Source organism: Arvicola amphibius, chromosome X (assembly GCF_903992535.2).
Source record: "Arvicola amphibius chromosome X, mArvAmp1.2, whole genome shotgun sequence".
Classification (NCBI taxonomy): Eukaryota; Metazoa; Chordata; class Mammalia; order Rodentia; family Cricetidae; genus Arvicola; species Arvicola amphibius.
In genome coordinates this window covers 11,756,716-11,776,950 of record NC_052065.1, presented here as the reverse complement: position 1 = coordinate 11,776,950, position 20,235 = coordinate 11,756,716, and the positions used below count along the sequence as shown (strand labels likewise).

The window sequence follows — 20,235 nt, the reverse complement described above, 5'->3', positions numbered from 1 at the left end:
GGTACTGCTAGGTACACTGCAGGGAGCACATGTGTTACAAATGATGACGCAGAATGCAGACAGGTGAAGTGATTTGCCCAAGGTGAGTTGCTTCTAAATAGCATTGCAGGACAGAACATTTCGTTTTCTAACCTGTTCTTCATTTAGATGGCTGCAAGTGTTTCTCTGCTTTGTAGAGATAAGAGAAGTGCAAAATACATAATTTAAGAAAATCTATAATAATAGCACATGTCTTATGCTTTATTACTCTAATGATTTTAACTAGTTCTTGTCACTGTTGAACATTATAGTCACATTTTATTAATTATTTTAAAGTCAGATTTAACAAACATTCTCAATACTTGTACATTACCTAAAATAGAATTTTGTTTTTAGAATAGTTTCAGGTTTATAGCAGAATTGAGTGGAAAATAGTTTTCATATACTCTATCTTTCCCACATGCACAGAGTCCTACACAATCATCATTTTCATCTAGGGATACATTGGCTGTAGTCCATGATTCCAAATTGGCACCGAATTGTCAATCAAGTCTATATTTTACATTAGGATTCATTCCTGATGTTTTCTGTGTGTCTGTTTTTGTTTGTTGTTCTGCAATTGTCCCAAAGTTTTAAGAAATAAGAACAATGTTAGTATTCTGATGAATAAATATGGTATACTTTATTAACTATATTCAACTTGTCAGCATAAATAATTTATTATTTAAGCTAGGCATGGTGGCACACATCTGTATTTTCAGCACTAGATAGACAGGAGAATCCCAAGTTTTAGGCCAGCTTGGTGAATCTCAGGCCAACCAGGTATACATAGTGAGTAAGACCCTGTCTTAAAACAAGTCTTAAAACAAGAATTCATTTTTTAGCTCATCTTCTTTCTTGTGACACATTTTACAATTTGGATTACTGTGTGATAGCTATATAATTATAGTAATATGTTGGAAGCATAACATGAAGGTACTTGAGCCCACTGATCTCCAGAGAAACCAGGAATGTTAAGTCTACATGATTGTCTTTCTAATGGGAAAAATGAAAAACCCATTCTTCCATCCAGAAAGCTGAGAATTACAAGTGATTAATGACCTGGTGATCTACATTATTTTTTGGGCCATGCCATATCAAGCTCCTACAATCAGGACTGTAGAGACCAGGCCAGACCCTTAGGTCCTTAAGGCTAGTACAGGTATCTTTAGAACCTACCTTCTTGGAAGAAACGACATGTGCCCTGAGTTGAGTTTCAATGTTTCCTTTTGAACCAGAGATTGCATCACACCAGGAAACTTTTTCCAGATTATACTGAGTTTAAGTACATTGGAAATAAACTACCTGTTATTAGACTTCTCTAAGTGTGATCCAGGTTAATGAAGTCAATCTGTACGGATTTTCATTCCGATCTCGTTGTGCAGTTCGCTTTGTGCAGTATGACACCTGCAGGGACCCTCTCAGTAATAATTAAACCAGTTCATATCATTAATTGTTTGTAATAATGTAAATGCCAACCAGAACTTCTTTAAAGGGAAACCATGTGAAAATACATTGTATCTGTGTTCTAAGGATGGAGCTAGTGCACAATACATACTGTAGTAGAAATATGTATATCAAGAATAGCTGTGTGATTAAAACTATTTCAGGTACACAATAGTCATTCATAGTTTAGAATAATAAAGCCTGAAGTTTATTTACATTTTTATATAACTGTAAGGACCCTGAAATTAATTCATAAATCCCCTGGTTCACCAAATAGCTGAGTGTCATCTGTAAGGCATTCATGATTTCTTTCATTTCTGTTAGTATTTGGAGGTTAATTACTTGGTTAAAAATATTTTATCTGGATAGGCATGATGGCTCAGCAGATAAAGGCACTTGCTATTAAGGTTTGATGGCCTGAATTGGAGTCCTGGGTCCCATATGGTAAAAGGATTGGACTAATTCCTGCAAATTGTCCTCTGGTCTCCACATATACACCATAGCATGTTCATTTCCTCCCAATACACACAAAAATAAATAGATGCAATTTAAAAAGCAAAAAATTATTTGATCTTTCTGACCTCAGTATATTTATTGTAACTTGTTGGCAACATAAAAGCTTTGTTTTTGCATTACTAGGTTAATTATATATAATATTATTTTAAATCGAAATGAGTCTTAATTTTATATTCAATAATATATCATCATTTAAACTTATTGGTAGACAAATTTGGATACTTAAGCTTTTTTCTCTCTTTAAGGTATTTACTATGCAGGATCTATTACAGCTCATTCGAATCAACCCCTCATCCAATCTGTACAAATCACTGGTAAGAGTGTTTTATGAGCTACTTTGATTTACTACTTATAAATGAGTAATTTAATAAAGGTAAAATATTTTCTTTTAATAGGTTTCAGGATTTGATAAAGAAAACCAAAAAGGTAAGAGACTTCATTTTTGTGGAGAATAGCAAGATTTTTATATATGCTTTATCTTACAAAAATATAAAACTTGTGGTTTAATGAGAATAGGAAATTTAAGTAGAATCAAAACATTTGATTTTCCTTGCTGACCATGGCTTGCTTTTAAATAAGCAACTGTTCATATGTTATTTCAATAAAGATACCTTATTTCCCCACATTCTATGTTTTTAATAAGTCTTTGATAATCAAGTAAGGACACTGCAGACAGTATTCAAAAGCCCAACTAGCAAATGAAAAATACTCTTTACAGAACACTTACTGTTTAGAACATTTGCTTAATAGCTCCCCACCCCATGAAAAAAGCTAGTAACATTAGCTATTTTTGTATATTAGATATTCCCCTCAAATGTAATTTATGAAGTGTTAAATGTATCAGTTTCTTTAAAATAGTAATGCTTTTTTATAAGTTAAGTTTTCATACATTCTTGATAAATTACCTCAACCCTGGCTTTGATAATGGCCATTCTTATTGTATATTGTTACTAAGGTTGCCAGACCATACTTTAGACTTGGTATTAGGCTTTGTGTCTTGAACATAAACTGGCAACTTAGCTGCCCCTGATAGTTAATCTTTTGGCCTTTTTAAGTAGCCTGTAACATGTCACAGTAGTCCTTTTGTGTTTAGATTTTTGATTTGTCATCCCTGCTAGAAAGTTCATAAGCTTGGAACTTAATGAGCAAACATTTGCATGTCTACTTTCAGCTAGCCATTACTTTTTGACTTATTGCCAGAGCTCTTGGAAGTGATGTTTGCAGTAAGTTAATTGGCTTACAAGATGTTCTAGGCTTCCTGCAACATAGATCATCCCAGCTGAATTTCATTATGGCAACTGACCCCACATTCCAGAGTGAAACAGCTCGCAAAGGGTAAAGCTAGATCAGTTTGTACAACAAAATAAAGTGTATTTAGACATACAAGTGAATTATTATACAAAATAAAAATGACTCTTTTATCCCATACTGCTAAGTATATGAATAGATAGACCCTATATTCTGAACTTCAAGGCCGTGTGCTCTCTGATTTTGATGGAGATGCCTATTTCTACTGTCTCATGTGGTAGCCACTAAGTTCATGTGGTACCTGAAATGGGGCTACTGTGACTGAACAGTGAACTTGGTTTTAGTTGAATTTAAATTCAGCTGCCCACATGGCTGCTATATTAGAAAGCACTGTCCTAAACTATACCACTAATAGCTGTTGCCAAAATATTGAGAAGGAAATTTAGAACTTGAAGCAATATTTAGAAATAATTCACTTTACTATAGATATTTGTATTAGTCTTAAAAGATTGTTGCCCATGATTCCATAATGTACTTAAATGCTTCTGGTTCAAAAAACTTCAGACTAGCAGCTATTTAATGTGGTAACATTTCTGGAAGTCAGAGAAACTGAGTAGCATTTGTGTTAAACATCCAAGTACCAAAATTTGGATAGAGCTCTTTGCTAACCATTTTGTTAATTTTGGCAAAAATCAGTACGAGGAGAGCTACAACTCAAATTTAGGATATTAGGTGATCTCTGGGTAGATGTAGACTGGCCAAACAGTGTGACTGTAATGTTCCCACTTAGGCTTATGGAGGGCTGAGCTTCCTAATTGTAAATTAGTGGAGCCTAGCAGCTGAAGGAATTGGACTGTAATGTAGGTGATAGTTACCTATATGGAAGAACTTAATAATAATTGTGAAATTGCAGTTAAGTCTATAGGTAGTAGATAGTAAGAGCCAACTTTCTCACTGTTAGAATGTGAACTTTGGGCCAGCGAGATGGGTCAGCACATAAAGGAGCCTGTTGCCAAGCCTGACTATCTGAGTTCCATCCCCAGGATCCACATGGTGGAAAGAAGGAACTGACTCTATGACTGAGAATTTAGATAGTTCGTGTATAATTTTTAGATAGGGGAGTGATGTGTTTATAAAGGGGAGTTGTGAGGTTTCCATATGGTTCTGCTTGTGTAAAAGAAGTTACAGTTGTGGGAATAGAATTTTAACATCTTTAGTAGAGAGGGATAAAAGATTGTAACTTGAGTGATGGAGCAGAAGTCCTTTCAACTGTTTAGACCATTTTTTTGTTTGTTTTTTTGAGACAGAGTTTCTTTGTGTAGCCTTGGGTGTCCTAGAACTAACTCTGTAGACCAGGCTGGCCTTGAGCTCATAGAGATCTGCCTAGCTTTGCCTCCCAAGTGCTAGAACTAAAGGAAGACATGTGCCACCACTGCCTAGCTGTTTAGATCATTTTTATGAGACTGACGCGGTGCCTACTGCGATAAGGTGGCACCTTGTTTAGGCCAGTTTTTAAAGACATATTTAAACATATTTAAAAACATATCCCTATTGATGGAGACTCAGTCATTTGTTTTTTGCTATGAGAAGCAATAAGTGTGCATCATGCACATTTTGTGACTTTATCGAAAGTTAGTACAGCAGTGTAAACTCAAAATAACTAGGTTAAAATAATGAACATTTGGAATATATAGGGACACTGACAAATTGCTTTCCTAGATTCCCATGTCAACACTTGACATCAGTGATTTAATCTTCACAGTGTTAATGCAGAAAATGTCTTTTATGTTACTAATTTATACTTATGAGTTTCTGTGCATTTGTTTAATATTTAAAAGGTAATTATGTTTATTTTCCATGTAAATTTTCTTTCTGTGAATTTTGTCCATGCCTTTTCCTAGTTTTTGTTTTAATGATTGCAAAGAGTTCTTTGGCATTATGATAAGCCTCTCAGTATTGCAGAATCTTTTCCAATATATCATTTGTCTTTTGACTTTATTTGATGACATATATAAATTTATAATTTTTGTGGTTATAGCAATTTCTATATTCCTTTTAAGGTTTATATCATGCTTGGAAGGACCTTTCCTTGGTAATCAAATGATGTTATAAACCAAGACTCATAAACAGCAATAAAGCAATGGTTGAATGATATTCTGAAACAAAACTATGTATGTTATGCTTTTATAGGTTTTCTTATGAGTTTCTTAAAGGAATTGGCAGAATATCATCAAACTAGAGAGAGCTGTGACGTGGAAACGCAAACAAGTGACACCTTTCCTAGCAAAGTGTCCCTAGGTAATTATAGCCTTCTTCAATTTTACTGGGTATCTTACTATTATTTTGTTTTTGCCTGATTATGTTTTCAAACAGGGTCTCAACATATAGCCCTGGCTAGACTTGAACTCACTGTGTAGACAGAGCTGGCCTCAAACTTTTGATTGTACTGCCTCTTCCTCCTCTGAATACTGATATTTTCAGATGTGTACCACTTCACTTGACCTGTTTTGTTTTTGGGAGAAAAAAATTGCCGTATTTATCATACTTTGTGATTTTTCCCTGATCTGGAAAAATGCTACCTGTATGTAGGTGACAAGGACATTCATTTTTGTCTGAAATTCTGTTGCTGGAGGTAACAAGAATTGCTTTCTACTCTCATAGTCTATCCTGAATGGCAGGGCTACATTGATCATTCATATAGGGATCCCAAGACCAGGTCCTTCCTTTCATGTGGAGTTTAACCTGTCTTAACTAGGAAACTCATCTCTCATGTCTTCTCTGACATTATTTTATAGCCATTAAATTAGTATGTGTCTTGGTCGGTGTTCTAGTGTTGTGAAGAGATTCATTTTTTGGAGTTGGCTTACAGGTTTAGTCTATTATCATCATGGCAGGGAGCATGGTGGCACATAGACAGACATGGTGTTGGAGAAGTAGCTGAGAGTTCTTTATCCAGATCCACAAGCAGCAGGAAAAGAGAGACACTGGGCTGGGCTTGGGCTTTTGGAACCTCAACCTCCCTCCCCCCCCTCCAGTGACATACTTACTCTAGCAAGGCCACCCGTACTCCAACAAGGCCACACCTCTTTATCCTTTCAAATAACGCCCCTTCCTGGTGACTAAGCATTCAGATATATTAGCCTGGGGGGTGGTGTTCTTATTCAAACCGCCTTAGTATGTTACAAACTGTTTGCTTTGCAAAGAGAGAAGTCATTGTCTCATCATTCACTTAATAGTTGAAACTGAGTCCTCAGAGGGGAGAGCAATTTGGAAACTCCCATTTGGGTAGAGTCCAAGGTCTTTGGTCCAAGGACTAGAGATTTTGTACTCTGTGCCTTTCTATAATATCCTTCTACCTGTCCTAGCTAGTTTTTTATCAACTTTACTTGAGACAACCTAGAGTTGCCTTAAATAGAGGGTCCTCAATTAAACAATTGCCTCCATCAGATTGGTACATCTGTGGAAAATTGTTTTGATTGATGTTGGAGGGACCAGCCCACCATGGGCAACACCGTCACCTAGGAAGGGGCCCTGAGCTGTATATAAAAGTTGGCATTATGAGCCAGGAAACAAGGCAATAAGCATTCCTTTGTGTTTCTGCTTGAGTTCCTGCCTGACTTCCCTCAGTAATGGACTGTGACCTGGAATAAAAGCTGAAAATAAGCCTTTTCTTCTCTAGGTTGCTTTTGGTCATGGTGCTTGTCACAGCAATAGAAAGCAAACTAGACACTACCTTTTCGTTTTGTGTCAAAAGAGCTGGAAAGCAGTTATTTATAGTGATGTGCTTACCCACCTTTTCGGTTCGTCCTCACTTAGTAGTGCCTTTAACTTATAGGAAGACAAGGAATTCATTATTTACAAAGGTATATTCTACAACTAGGCCCTTAAGTATAGTTTAAATACCATTAGCAAAACATTATGTATTAATTGCAAAGGAGAGCTTTCCAATACTACAAAGCACATAGATAATTTTAAATTTTTCTAGTGGGTACATTTTAAAAAAATGAAACGTAACAGGTAAAATTCATTTTAATTATTTAACCCAAAACATTCAAGATACTTAGCAAGTACTCAGTATAAAAATATTAATAGATATTTTATGTACATTTTTGTAGCAATTCCTGGAGATCTAGTCTTTTATATTCACTAGAGCACAACTCAGCTCAGATTGGGCTCATTTCAAATACTCAGTGACTACATGTGGCTAGAAAGTCCTGTATCAGACTGTGTGGTTATGGCTCATTGGAAAATAAGTGAAGTGGCTGGAAAACATGCTCACAATTATGCCTGCTGCAAATGCTTAATATTTTAATCTACTCCTGCTATCTCTTTCTTCCCATATGTGCTGTTGTGCATGGGATTGTACTCTACATTCAGGTTTATCCTCTGATTCATGGTTGATTTGGCTATCTGGTTGGTTTGAGGACCAAGAGCCTCCTGGAAAGAGATCTGGCATGAGGCCTTGAGTTGGGCCTGGCTGTGTAGTAGTTGCTTGACCCTCTGGAAGTTACTCAAACTCTTTGTTCCTTACCTGTAAAATGCAAGAGTTAAAGTACATAGTTTTTATACTTTTAAAGTCCTTGTTTTGATCATGTGTCAACTTTAATCCACATCCAAAGGTCTCTGCACTTAGAAACTGAGAAGAGGTTGATTCATACTTGTCATTTTATTATTGACATTTCAAACATTCAGAACAGTTGAAACAATGTTGCAGAGATGCTTGCATAGATGCTGCTGTGAAATTTGTAATTATACTTGTTTATCGCTTATCTGTCCACTTATCCATCTTGGTTCTTGAATGTATTTCAAAGTAGGTAGCAGGCATCTCTACACTTTCCTTTTAGTATAGTCTGCTTTGGGCCTCTTGCATACCTGACTGAGTTGATTTTATATTTCCTAATTGGCTGTGCTATTTTTTTAATAGCTGAGAAGTTTCAGCTTATCGATGAACAGTTTGCAGAAGCTTTTCCTCACCGTCCCAAGCTAGAATCTTTAGAGACAAAGTTAAATGAATATAAGAGAGAAATACAACACCAGCTTCAGGTAGAAATGTGTCAAAAGGTAAGCTATACTTCTTGCTGCTATTAATGAGAGCTACTTCCACTTATCTTCTACTGTCTTAATCTTAGGCATGTGGGGAAATATCTGAAAGTTTTTATTAAAGAGTAGAGTACTATACTGTTAATGTACATTTCTCTCCATTGATGTCATTGTTCACACGTTTGCCTAAATCCTATAGGACAGTAAATGAGATAAAACTAAAAATGGATTAAAGATGTATTTGGACAGAACATTATTAGTAACCTAATGAAGAGCGAATTTGTACTATTTTTTTAGTAACTTTTTTCCGTTTATGTGCTCCATTCATAGTTGAAGTATTTTAGAGAAGCTGAAATAACAAAAGTTAAGATGGAAGAGAAAAGAAAGTTTGAAAAAGAACTTGCTGAGTTCCGGAATGAATTTGAAAGAATTTGTCAAGCTAAAAATGAAGCCCTCATTTCTCAGGAAAAAAACACCCTGGAAAGAATTAAAAAGCACCGAGAGGTAATATCTGGAAATAATTTACTGGGTGGCTATGTCTTGCTGCTGTTAGTAGCTTCGTTTAAGATCCAGAAAGGACAGCTGATAGAACAAGGTTCTAGAGAAGCAGTTGGAACTTTAGTAGTCAAGAGTGCAGAGAGATGGCTGAGTTCAGACAAGCCCACATAGTCTTTGCTCTGCAGGGCAGAAAAGAAAGAACTGGAGTGAATGTCCACCCTGGGATTAGGAGATACTCGGCAAACAGCATCTATCTTGTTAGGCAAATTAGAGAGAGAGGGCTCCAGGGAGAGGCTTGGAGATAAATAGTTGCTATTGGACAAGGGGGAGCAGCTCTTTAAAGCAGAGAGGATATTACCATTACAACACCCAACTGAGGCATCAGCCTGAAAGTGGAAGAGCAAACCATGTTTTTGGACAAGAGGTTTCTGTTCTGACTCTGGGGAGGATTGATCATTTCTGAGTACCTGTTCCTCCCTTTCCTTGAGGGTGGGAAGGTAGCAGCAGTCGAGGAATGCTGTTTTGACAAGCTTCATTTGATTTGAGAAAGGCAGTGTCAAGAATTAAAGACCTTGGGGCTCTGCTAGGGGATGAAGAGGGAAAAGACAGAACCAGGAAAGAAAGGGAGTGGCCCCCATTCTGGGGAAAATGAGGATATATGGCAGTCTCGGAGTGATATAGGAGTGTAGGGTCTGAGAGGCTGTTCAGAGTAGCCCAGTCACATTTCAGGCAGAGATTTCCTTCAGGAAAACTTGTTTGCTAAGATCGTGTCTTCGGCCAAACAGGACTTGGAGTGTGCATCCAGAACAGTTGTCAGAAAATGTTCAAAATAGGAGTGCTTCCCCCTAGAGTTCATCACTGCTCGGAATTTTCAATATGACCTGTTATCCGGTATTAAATAGGACCCCTCTATTATGTGTCTAGCATATCTGAGAAATGGATTAATTTCATCTATGAGAATAAGCATAGATGTTTAAGATACTGGGTTATGTTTAGATTAACAACTTTATCTTTGACATAGGTGACTGACTAGATCCCTATTTAGTTAATATTACATGAAAGTGTTGAAGATACCATGCCTTTGGGTGCTTGTCCACATCTCTCCCTGTTAAGGCTGTACTATTCTTCCATGTCACCTCAGTGACTTCTTCCCCAGCTCACTGAGTGACTCATACAGGTGTTTTTTCTGCATGTGGTCTTTATGTATTTCATGTGTGAGATCATTACATCCTCATGTGATTGTTTTTCCCTCAACCAAATTGTGAGATCCTTAAAGACGAGGAACTTTTCTGTTCCTGGTGTTTTTTTTTTTTTTTTTCAGTGATGGGATGGCCCAGTCCATTCACTTGGTAGTTCACTGGATGGTCACTGGATGACCCATAAACTGAAACATTTAGACACCATCCTCAATCACCATGGAGATTCTATTTTGGAATTCATTGCTGACTGCATGTTTAATGTTTTTCCTGCTGATTCAGAACTTATCAAATTTTTGAGTAAGGGAATAAATATGAGGGTTGTTAAAGAACTAGACTAGGGATGTTAGGAATATAGCACAGTGTAGTTTATCATTCATTGATGTTAGGAATATAGCACAGTGTAGTTTATCATTCATTGAGGGACTAATTTTATTTACAAAAAGTACATTTTTATGTGAACTATAATATAGACTTAAAAAGCAAATTTTGATAAAAATCTCTTCAAGGAGAAATTGTTACCCTAAATATCTGTAACTTTCAGTGTGTTCTAGAATTTAGGAAGTAACGTCTGAGTTCTAGTATGTTTATTTTATTTTGCTTGCTTGTTAATAATAAATGCTTTCCTATGCAGATTGAAACGAAAGAAATTTATGCTCAAAGACAACTTCTACTAAATGACATAGATTTGCTTAGAAGTAGAGAAGCAGAGCTGAAGGAAAGAATTGAAGCTTTTGAATTGTAAGTAATACATGTTCTTTTTGGATGTGCAAAAGTTGTCCTAAGTATTATGTTTAAGTTTTCTAGCCTTTTCCAAAAGATTTTGTGTGTAATGTCTGCAAGGGTATATGCAAGTGCACTCACCCGTATGAAGTCAGAGGTCAATGTCAGACATCTTTATCACTCACCACCTTATTTTCTGCAGGGTCTTTCATTGGTTGACTTGAAGCTCATTGATTGACAACAAGCTCTGCACCCATGCCTTTCTTTCATCACCCTACCATTCCTGGCTTTGATATGGATACAGGGCTCTGAACTCAGCTCCTTATGCTTGTACAGCCAGCACTTTCTTTACTGAGCCATCTCCTGAGCCAAATAGAAATCTAGTGTGATAGTGGATGTCTGTAATCCCAGCAGTTTGGAAGGGTGAGTCAGGGTTATTTCCAGGGGTTTAAGACCAGCTCAAGCTCCATGGTCAGTTCTAGGCCAGCCTGGATACTTGAATCAGATGTTCAGACCTGCTACATTTACGTGCTCTGTACTCAAAGAAAGGAAATACAATAGTCTGACTTGTCATGGGTAGAGCTATTTCTGATTGTGTTGATACCCCACCTAATAACAAAACAAAACAAAGAAAAATTGCCAGGGAGAGTCCTGGCTGTGAAGTCCTGGCAATTGCTTTAGAAGGTACAGCTCGGGGGGAGGAGAGCTTGGAGTTCTTTGTAAACTATTAGATAACAAGTTGGGCACCGTGATGAAATATTTCTGTCAGACTGCCTTGAGGCTAGATAACTCGGAGATATTCCTAATGCTTCAGCATATACTTTGCTTTGCAGCTGCCTTCAGTTATCATACCTGATAGTTTCTTTTTTTTCTTTTTTTTCCAGTTTATTTATTTTTTATTAAAAATTGCCATCTCCTCCCCTCCTCCTCCCCCTTCCCTCCCCTCCCCTCCACCCACACCTCCACTCCTTCCCTCTTGAGGCCAAACAGCCATCAGGGTTCTCTACACTATGTTGAGTCCAAGGTCCTCCCAACTCCCCCCAGGTCCAGGAAGGTGAGCAACCGAACTGACAAGGCTCACACAGAGCCCGTCCATGTCGTAGAGACCAAGCCCATCGCCATTGTCCTTGGCTCCTCGGTCAGCCTCCACCATCAGCCACCCTCAGAGAGTCCGATTTGGTCGCATGTTCCATCAGTCCCATTCCAAGTGGACTTGGTGGTCTCCCATTAGTTCTGTCCTGCCGTCTCAGTGGGTGAACGCATCCCTCACGGTCCTGACTTTCTTTCTCATGATCTCTCTCCATCCGCTCCTCATCAGAACTTTGGGAGCTCAGTCCGGTGCTCCAATGTGGGGCTCTGTCTCTATCTCCATCCATTGCCAGGTGATGGTTAAGGCTCACAGTGAGCCCGTCCATGCAGTAGAGTTCACATTCATTGCCGTTGTCCTTGGTTTCTCAGTCCTCCTCCACCGTCAGCCACATTCAGAGAGCCCGGTTTGGTCCCCTGTTCCAACCTGATAGTTTCTTATATGTAGCTGAACTTCAGGCATCCTGGCCTGCTCCATTTACCTACTTTGTACTCCTCCAATAAGGAAATGTGGTTTAACTTGGCTTGTCATGGAACCATTTCTTGTGATGGGGGCAGGCGTGCTACTTAACATGTTCTACGTGCTCAGGATGCTTCATCCTTCAGTTTTACCTGGGACTGCTAGCAAGCTCACCACCTGTAGTGTGTGCACATAGCCTTTTCCCCATTAGAATCAGCTGTTAGCACTCAGTAGGTACTCTAGGGGTCTAGTGCATTAAAGAACTCGCCACTGTCTTCATCACTCTTGTTTCCTCACGTCTGTGGCTCAGTTTATTTGATTTCGTCCTTACCTAACTCTTTCACCTCCACTCCTGCTCTGCCCTCCTAAGCATTCTGGTAAATTAAGTGTACTTGCTGGTGCATGCCTTTCCAGTTTAGCCAGCAGAGGGTGCTGGTGCTGACACGTAGAGTTTATACCCAGTTCTTAAACCAGTGAGCTTTGGGTAGTGCTTCTCAGAATGGCTTGTTCTCTGTAGCACTCTGGAAAGTGGAGAACTGCCAGTACTGCTCATCTAACCTCACTAGGAGGAACTTGTTGAGTCAACGTATAGCAAGGATATGATCCTTCCCTCCCTCCCTCCCTCCCTCTTTAAATCCCTATTTCTTGATATTTAATCAATGGATTATTAAATGTTGAAAGCTTATCTTCTACCTTGAGTATCTATGGGCTAGTGAAATAGATACAAGTTGTAATAAGTATTATAAAAAGTTGTGTATATAACTTTTGTTTGTGCTTTTATAACATCCTTCTTCACCTCTGAATTGATTATGACCACTTACCATCTATAACTAGACTTTAGTTTGAGATGTAGTCTCACTTTTTTAAAACCTGGCTAACCTGAAACTCACTATGTAGACCAGGTTGGCCTTGAACTTGAAATGATCCTTCTGCTTCTGCTGTCTAGTGTTGAGATTATAGGCATGGGGCACTGTGGTCATGATGTAACCAGTTTGCTTGTTTTGTATGTGTATTTAATTTTAAAATTAACCTGTTTATTGGTGTGTGACTGGTGAATGTGCAGCACAGCAGTGCACACATAGAGGTTAGAGGACAACTTATGATGAGTCAGTTTTTTCCTTCTACCATGAAGATGTGGATCCTGGGTATTGAACTCAGGCTTGGCAACAAGTGCCTTTACACTGCCCTCCTAGACAGTTTTTAAGTGTTAATTAGCTCCTATAAGGAACTACTTTGGCTTGATTCCTTCCTGCTTCTTTAAGCCAGATACCCCTATCCTGCTCCCTCCCTAGTTCTGATATATTGTAACCTAGGTCAGTTTGTATTAGTACAGTTACATACATTAGTATAGTTACATACATTAGTACAGTTACATACATTTCAGTCTGTTGTCATGCAGACATTTTTCTTCACATTTATTACATCAGATATTGTACTTTGTTTTATATGGTTTTTGTTCATTTCAGGACCCAGAAGCTCCAAGAAGAAAACTATAAAAGTGAGGCTGAGGCACTTCAGAGACGGGAACAGAATCTGAAGAACATTGAGGAGACCTATGATCAGAAGCTCAAAACTGAACTTTTAAAGTAAATGTTTGGCATGTTTAAAGAAGTAATATGTTTAAATTAAGTTGGTGAAAATGTGAACAAAAAATGATGTATGTAAGGCTAATATTTACATGTCAAAGTTTAGTGTTTGAGCAAATCTTATTTCTATGACAAATCAAACCTTTTTCATGCATACTTGAGTTAAGATGGTTTTTAAAGCATCCAGTGTAGAGAATTACATCAAATGCTTTTATTCATAGCTTCTCTGGCTGTGAAGGCTTGTGATTTACTTTAACCTTACATGTGTAAATATGTATTGTATATTTTCCCTTTAACTTTAGGGCACCATATGACTTGCTTAGCTTGTGTAGCTGATTAGCTGTAAAATTGGAATTCTAATCACTTTACTCATCTTTCTCATGCTGCCACTGAGATGTTCATGTCAATAACAACTTACAAATTACTTAAGGTAGAATTGGATCGTGGATATGTATGTGCTTTGTATTCCCTCAAGACACTGTAAATCCAGGATCAAAAGGAACTAAAGTGAACTATATGAAGCAAAAGATGATATAGGGGAGGGAAAATATGACAGCTATGGTTACTTTGGTCTACCCTTCTTCCCTCCTGCTTTTTGCTATGTAGTCCAGGTTGACTCGAAATTTTTTGCTCTCCTGACTCCAGGCTCCCAAGTTCAGTGATAGCAGATGTGTGCCATTATGCCCAGGTACTTTAGCTTTTCTCTAGTCCTAATTTATGTACCAGTGAATAGAATCCTAGAGCAAAGACAATTGTATGGCAGCTTTTCTCAGTGGCAGTTGTACATGCTATGCCTAATAACCTTTAATATTTGTCTTTGGTTTCAGCAAATGTAGGGGTGGGGGATGTTCATGACAGGAGGGTTTGTCTTTCTTTTCATCCATCTCTGACTAGTGACAACTGAAGAAAATAAGTAAAATTTCATGGAAACATCCCTTTTGCTATTGCTGATGTGGATAAATACCAGTAGGATCTCAGTTGTACATAAACTCTAAGAGCATAAGTTCTTATCCTGGTTGGGGTTGGGGAGATTGTGCAGGCAGATTACAAGTGACTGACTGCCTTGCTATCTCTGGGGATGTAAAATCTGTTGTGTGTTAAGCTTTGCTTTGTTTCCTTTAATGTTCTCTGTACCAATTGAGACCAATTGAGACCAGTTGAGACCAATTGAGACAAGTTGAAATGGAGTTGTTTTCAGTAACCCTATGATAACACCCTTCATTTTGTGTGATTAAGTTTTGGAGCCAAATTTACAGGATGGAGGCAGGGTTTTAATGGATGTTTGATGTTTAGAATTCAGTTACTTGGCCTTAGAACTTTTGAAGTTTCTCCTCAGCCATGTTGGCACCCTTAGATATGCTGGGCCAAAGATAAGCTCCTTAGGGTTAGTGATCTTTTTCAGGGAGATGGCAAGGACCTCATTTCAGTCGTTTTGATTCTCAGATACCAACTGGAACTAAAGGATGACTACATCGCTAGAACAAATCAACTACTAGAAGAGGAAAGGAAGAATAAAGGTGATTTGGGTGGCTGGCTTATTTTATATCTGATATAGGTTATTATCCTAAGTTGCATCTGTTTTATATTCTTAAATACAGCTTTCGCTTTTTACAAAATGCTTATTTGTCAGAGGGAGGGGATGTGTTGCTATGGTGTGCTTGTGAAGGTCAGAGGACTTATGGGACTTGGTTTTTTGCCTTCTACCACGTGGGTCTCTAACATTGAAATTGGGTCGTCATATTTAGCAGCAAGTGTTTTTATCCACCAGTCCATTTCACTGGCTCTTCATTGATTTTTTTTTAAAGATTTATTTATTTTTATTTTATGTGTATGGGTGTTTTGCCTGCACATACGTCTGTGTGCCATGTGCATGTGGTGCTTGTGGAGACCAGTAGAGAGCATTGGATCTCCTGGAGCTGATACAGATTGTTAGCTGCCATGTGGGTGCTGGGAATTGAGCCCAGGTCTTTTGAAAGGGCAGCCACTGCTCTTAACCACTGAGTCATCTTTCTAGCCCCATTATAGAAAATTTTACTTTCTCTGTCCTCTGTGACCAGGTTTAATAGTTATTTTCATACATGTCATTATACTTCCTAAGCTCTCAAGTTTACATTGATCTGAGGCTATGAAAGTTGAACAATTTTTTAATTTTCAGATATTTTACATTTTAATATATTTGTGAGAAATTGTGAAAAAATATGAACTTTGGAAATTTCAAACATTTTTTTGAAGTAAACTGGAACTGCTTACTTGCTATTAACTAGATACCAACTGTGTGACTCCTTTTGCTCATGTCTTATAGAAGCAGATGTATCTCTTGTAGGATAACACTATTGTGTACTTAGATTTGTGAAATTTTCTTTTGATGATATTTATCTGCATAGACTTGTAGGAAGGAAAAACTACAGAAGGAAAACATACAGATCTTTGCTTTTTAAGGAAAGTAGATGCTGTTAGCAAATCCCATATCCTTCCCAGGTGTAGTAACTGGTTAGCATGTGAACATATATGACACATGTTAACTCATAATGGGATTTATTTCTTATTTGCCCACTAAATTTTGACTTACACACTTGTTGCTTTAGACTATGCAGCAATAGTTATTAGGTCTCATAGAGTGACCATGAATTATTAAATGTTTTTTATTTTCAGTAGGAAATCACTATTTAATTGGTTCTTTTTTATTCCCTAGAAAAAACAATTCATTTGCAAGAGGAACTCACACTTATTAATTCAAAAAAGGAAGACCTCACTAAATCTGTAAATCGTATGAAAGAACTTGAGGTAATTGTAAAACTCATTTTTTAAGTTTCTTCTTTAAAGACATGTTAAGGGTTTTTATTTTTTATTATTTTTTATTATGTATAAATTTATATTATATAAATTATTTATTATACTATTTTTATTTACAGAGAACATAGGGATGTTTGGAGATTTATTTATTTTTATTTTTGTGCATTGGAGCTTTGCTTGTGTGTATAGTGCCCATGGAGGGCAGAAAAGGACATAAGGTCCCCTGGAACTGGAGTTACAGAGGGTTCTTAGCTGTCATGTAAGTGTGTAGGAATCAAGCCCCTGTCCTTTGGAAGAGAGTTGGTGCTCTTAACATTGAACTACCTCTCCAGCCCCATAGGCCTTTTTGATGTGTTTGAATTGATTATTTTATGACTAAGAAGGTGATAGATTCAGTTAATGCAGTAGGCTCTAATTTCAAGCAAAGGCACATAAGGACATAGGAAAAGAACTTGTATCTAAGAGTCCTGCTGCTTGAATAGTGCCTCCCTCTGTTACTGCTCATATGCCTTTATGTGAGTGTAATCTTGGCGATATTTCTAACAATGCATGAATTTTGGGTGAGTTGGGTGAACTACCCATAACAGATGGCGAGCATATCTTATCCTCTTCTTTTTCATTAGTAGCTATTACAATTTTCTATCACTACATCATTCTTTTACAGACTGTCTTTAGACAAAGTAAAATTTTTACATACATACCACTGATTCTATACTATCTCTAGTGGTATGCTTGTCATGTAATGTACAAAACTAAAATTTTAAGTAGTTAAAGGAGATTGTAGCTGGGTGTAGTGCTGCACACATTTGATCTTAGCACCCAGGAGGCAGGCAGATCTGAGTTCCAGGCCAGCCAGGGCTAAATGTGACCCTGCCTAAAACAAGACAAAACAAACAACAAAAACCCAAACTGAAGTAGATACTATAGGTTAAAATTTACCTTTGCAGCCTTGAGATTTGTATAGGCTTTTATATCCAGATATGGGACACATAGGACTAAGGAAAGGAAAACCCCTCACAGCAGTAGAGATTGTTTCCACCTTTTATTTGCTCATGTTTTAAAAATGTCTTAAGTTGTGCTGATGTATTGGTAGCATTTGAGAATTGACTCTGTACTCTTTCATTACTTCATAGGACAGAGGTCTATTGATACAGATTCGGAGCTTCCTCTGGCCTATCACCAGTGCAGAAGGCCTGACCTCTGTTTGGTAGTCACTGTCATTCATTTATGATGCTTAGATTCAGACAGCCTTCCAGCCTTTACCTTTGCAGTGCTTTGAAAGTTATTCAGATGTAAGTTTTCCTTTTTCAATTTTAGCTGGAGCTAGAGTCTGTCAAAGCCCAGTTTTTGGCAATGTCAAAACAAAACCACTTGCTGAATGAAAAGATGAAAGAGATGAGTGATTACTCACTACTGAAAGAAGAGAAAGTGGAGCTTCAGGCACAAAATAAATTACTTAAAGAGCAACTGGAAGAGACTAGGAATGAGAACTTACGTCTCCTAGACCGTATGTCTTTTTTTCTGATGTCTGTTTCTGTAACTTTACATTAGGTGGGGATTATAGAACAACTTCGTATCTGTAAGGAAAGCTTATATTGGGAGAATCTTTTAAGATCCTTACATTGGAGCTGCTTTCTTTTTGCTAGCTATTACATAATTAGTAGTTTCATTTTAGTAATATTTGTTAAATAACTGCCTCTGTGTGTGACTTCCGAGTTCAAGCCCTCTGACTATTGCCTCAGTTGAACCAGTAAGCACTTGGAGCGAGGCAGGGAGAGAAGAGAGGAGGTTGAAATTATAGTTATTTCTACTCTTAGCCTTGATCTCCAGGTACAGCAGTCTGGACTGCTTATGTACTGTGCCTCTCGGGCAAGAGAACTCACAGTCACTGCTGGAGGCCTCCCGTTAGTGCTCTGTGCCCGTGCCTACTTGTTGTACCTCTGGAAACTTATCCCTCTCCCAAGCCTCCTAGTCCTTATAGATCACTAACATTGTGGCTCTGTTTCTACTACTCTGTCCTTTATAATTACCCTACAAAGGCACATTTTATTAATGGGGTTCTTGGGTGACCCAAATGGAGAGTACCATCAGCCTTATTTCTATAGCCTGACTGCCATGGGCTGCTGTTCAGATGGGGTGAAACCAGGGACATGCACTGACTGGTGACAAATAGGGAATTCTTTCTTAAAATATCATCTGCATGTTGTCGAGGGAAGAGATAGGCTATTGAGTTAATTTAAGAGTTTGAAAGAATTCTTTAACTTAGAGGGCTCCTGGAGGAATAAAGTTATATTAATATGAATTAAATGATTTTATTCTGAATTTGTGAATCAGGATTGTTCTTAGGTCATTTAATAGAAGTGGTAGAATATTAATTGCATGAGTATAAAGAAAGGAAACTTTAAACCTCTTTAAAGAACTGTTTTTTTAAAAAGTGAAATAAGCAAATTTAAGATTGATAATAACTAAGAATGTTTTTTTTAAAACATTCTTCTTAGGCATAACTCAGCCACCTCCTGAGCTTCTGGTTTTTCAGAAAGAATTACAGAAAGCAGAACATGCTGTGGCACTGGAGCACAAGGAATTTGAAACTCATAGGCAAGCCCTGCAGAAACAGCTACAGAGTGAAGTGAGTCTTGTTCCTTCTTTTTGTGGGTATTATGCCAGTCTACTTTGTAGTAGTTATAGAACCTTTAGATGTGCCACACCAGCGAAAATCAGATTTATTTGAATACAAAGAATTTCTCCCCCAACATTGCAAAGGAGCCTTTCTCATATGAGGAAATTCTCTGATGTTTCTGACTTTATATTCTTAATAGTAATAGCACTGAATGGAAAGTAAATTCATCGAGCTGCAAACTTCTCAGAGGTCCTGGTAATTCCCACCATGAGTTTCTTGATTCCTGCTTTGTGGCATACACACACCCACTGTGTCTCTGTAATTTCTGTCTTCGTGCAGTAGTATAGCTAGCTGTTTTTAGACTTAAATTGAAAAGGGAAGGAGGGGTGGGGTGGTACACACATTTACTCCCGGCATTCAGGTGGCAGAGGCAGGTGTGTCTGTGAATTCTAGGACAGCCAGGGCTTCACAGAGAGACCTTGTCTCAAAAAACCAAAACTTGTTTGGATGTTGTTTTAATAGAGGTCTTCCTATTGGTTTTTGGTGTAAACGCTTTTTCGAATTGGCAAAACAAAGAATAGAAGCACAATAAGAGAAATTTTCTTTCTGAAGCAAACTGTAATTGGTTTGTATTTATTTCTTTGGCTCTTTTTCAGATTGAACATTCTACACAGTTAAAGGCCCAGATATTAGACTACGATGCTTCTGTTAAAAGGTTAACCATTCAGGTTGCTGATTTAAAATCACAACTAAAACAAACTCAGACAGGTTGGAGACTCCTTTAAAAATAAATTGCTTAGTAATTGTGTGTGGGTATGTGTGTAAAGAGAGAGAAACAGACACATAGAGCACCAGAATACTGTGGCATTCAGGTGGAGGTCACAAGACTTACCAGGAATTGGTTCTCTGCTTCTGCCTTGCTGAGGCAATGTGTCTCTTGTTTTGATGGTTGCACTGCCTTCCAGGATAGGTAATCTGTGAGCTACCTGCTGTTACAATAAGAAT

At 37.8% G+C, this 20,235-nt stretch overlaps 1 protein-coding gene across 1 annotated transcript in view; it reads left to right on the top strand.

Moving 5' to 3' along the window:
* Positions 1 to 20,235, top strand: part of Ofd1 (OFD1 centriole and centriolar satellite protein) — a 37,794-nt gene that overhangs the window by 4,572 nt on the left and 12,987 nt on the right. Inside the window, exons 4-15 of the mRNA XM_038316248.1 lie at positions 2,226 to 2,294; positions 2,376 to 2,406; positions 5,419 to 5,526; positions 8,153 to 8,289; positions 8,599 to 8,772; positions 10,597 to 10,703; positions 13,698 to 13,817; positions 15,261 to 15,334; positions 16,510 to 16,601; positions 17,928 to 18,117; positions 19,109 to 19,239; positions 19,887 to 19,998. Coding sequence (XP_038172176.1) covers positions 2,226 to 2,294; positions 2,376 to 2,406; positions 5,419 to 5,526; positions 8,153 to 8,289; positions 8,599 to 8,772; positions 10,597 to 10,703; positions 13,698 to 13,817; positions 15,261 to 15,334; positions 16,510 to 16,601; positions 17,928 to 18,117; positions 19,109 to 19,239; positions 19,887 to 19,998 — 1,345 coding nt within the window. The remainder of the gene's footprint in view (positions 1 to 2,225; positions 2,295 to 2,375; positions 2,407 to 5,418; positions 5,527 to 8,152; positions 8,290 to 8,598; positions 8,773 to 10,596; positions 10,704 to 13,697; positions 13,818 to 15,260; positions 15,335 to 16,509; positions 16,602 to 17,927; positions 18,118 to 19,108; positions 19,240 to 19,886; positions 19,999 to 20,235) is intronic.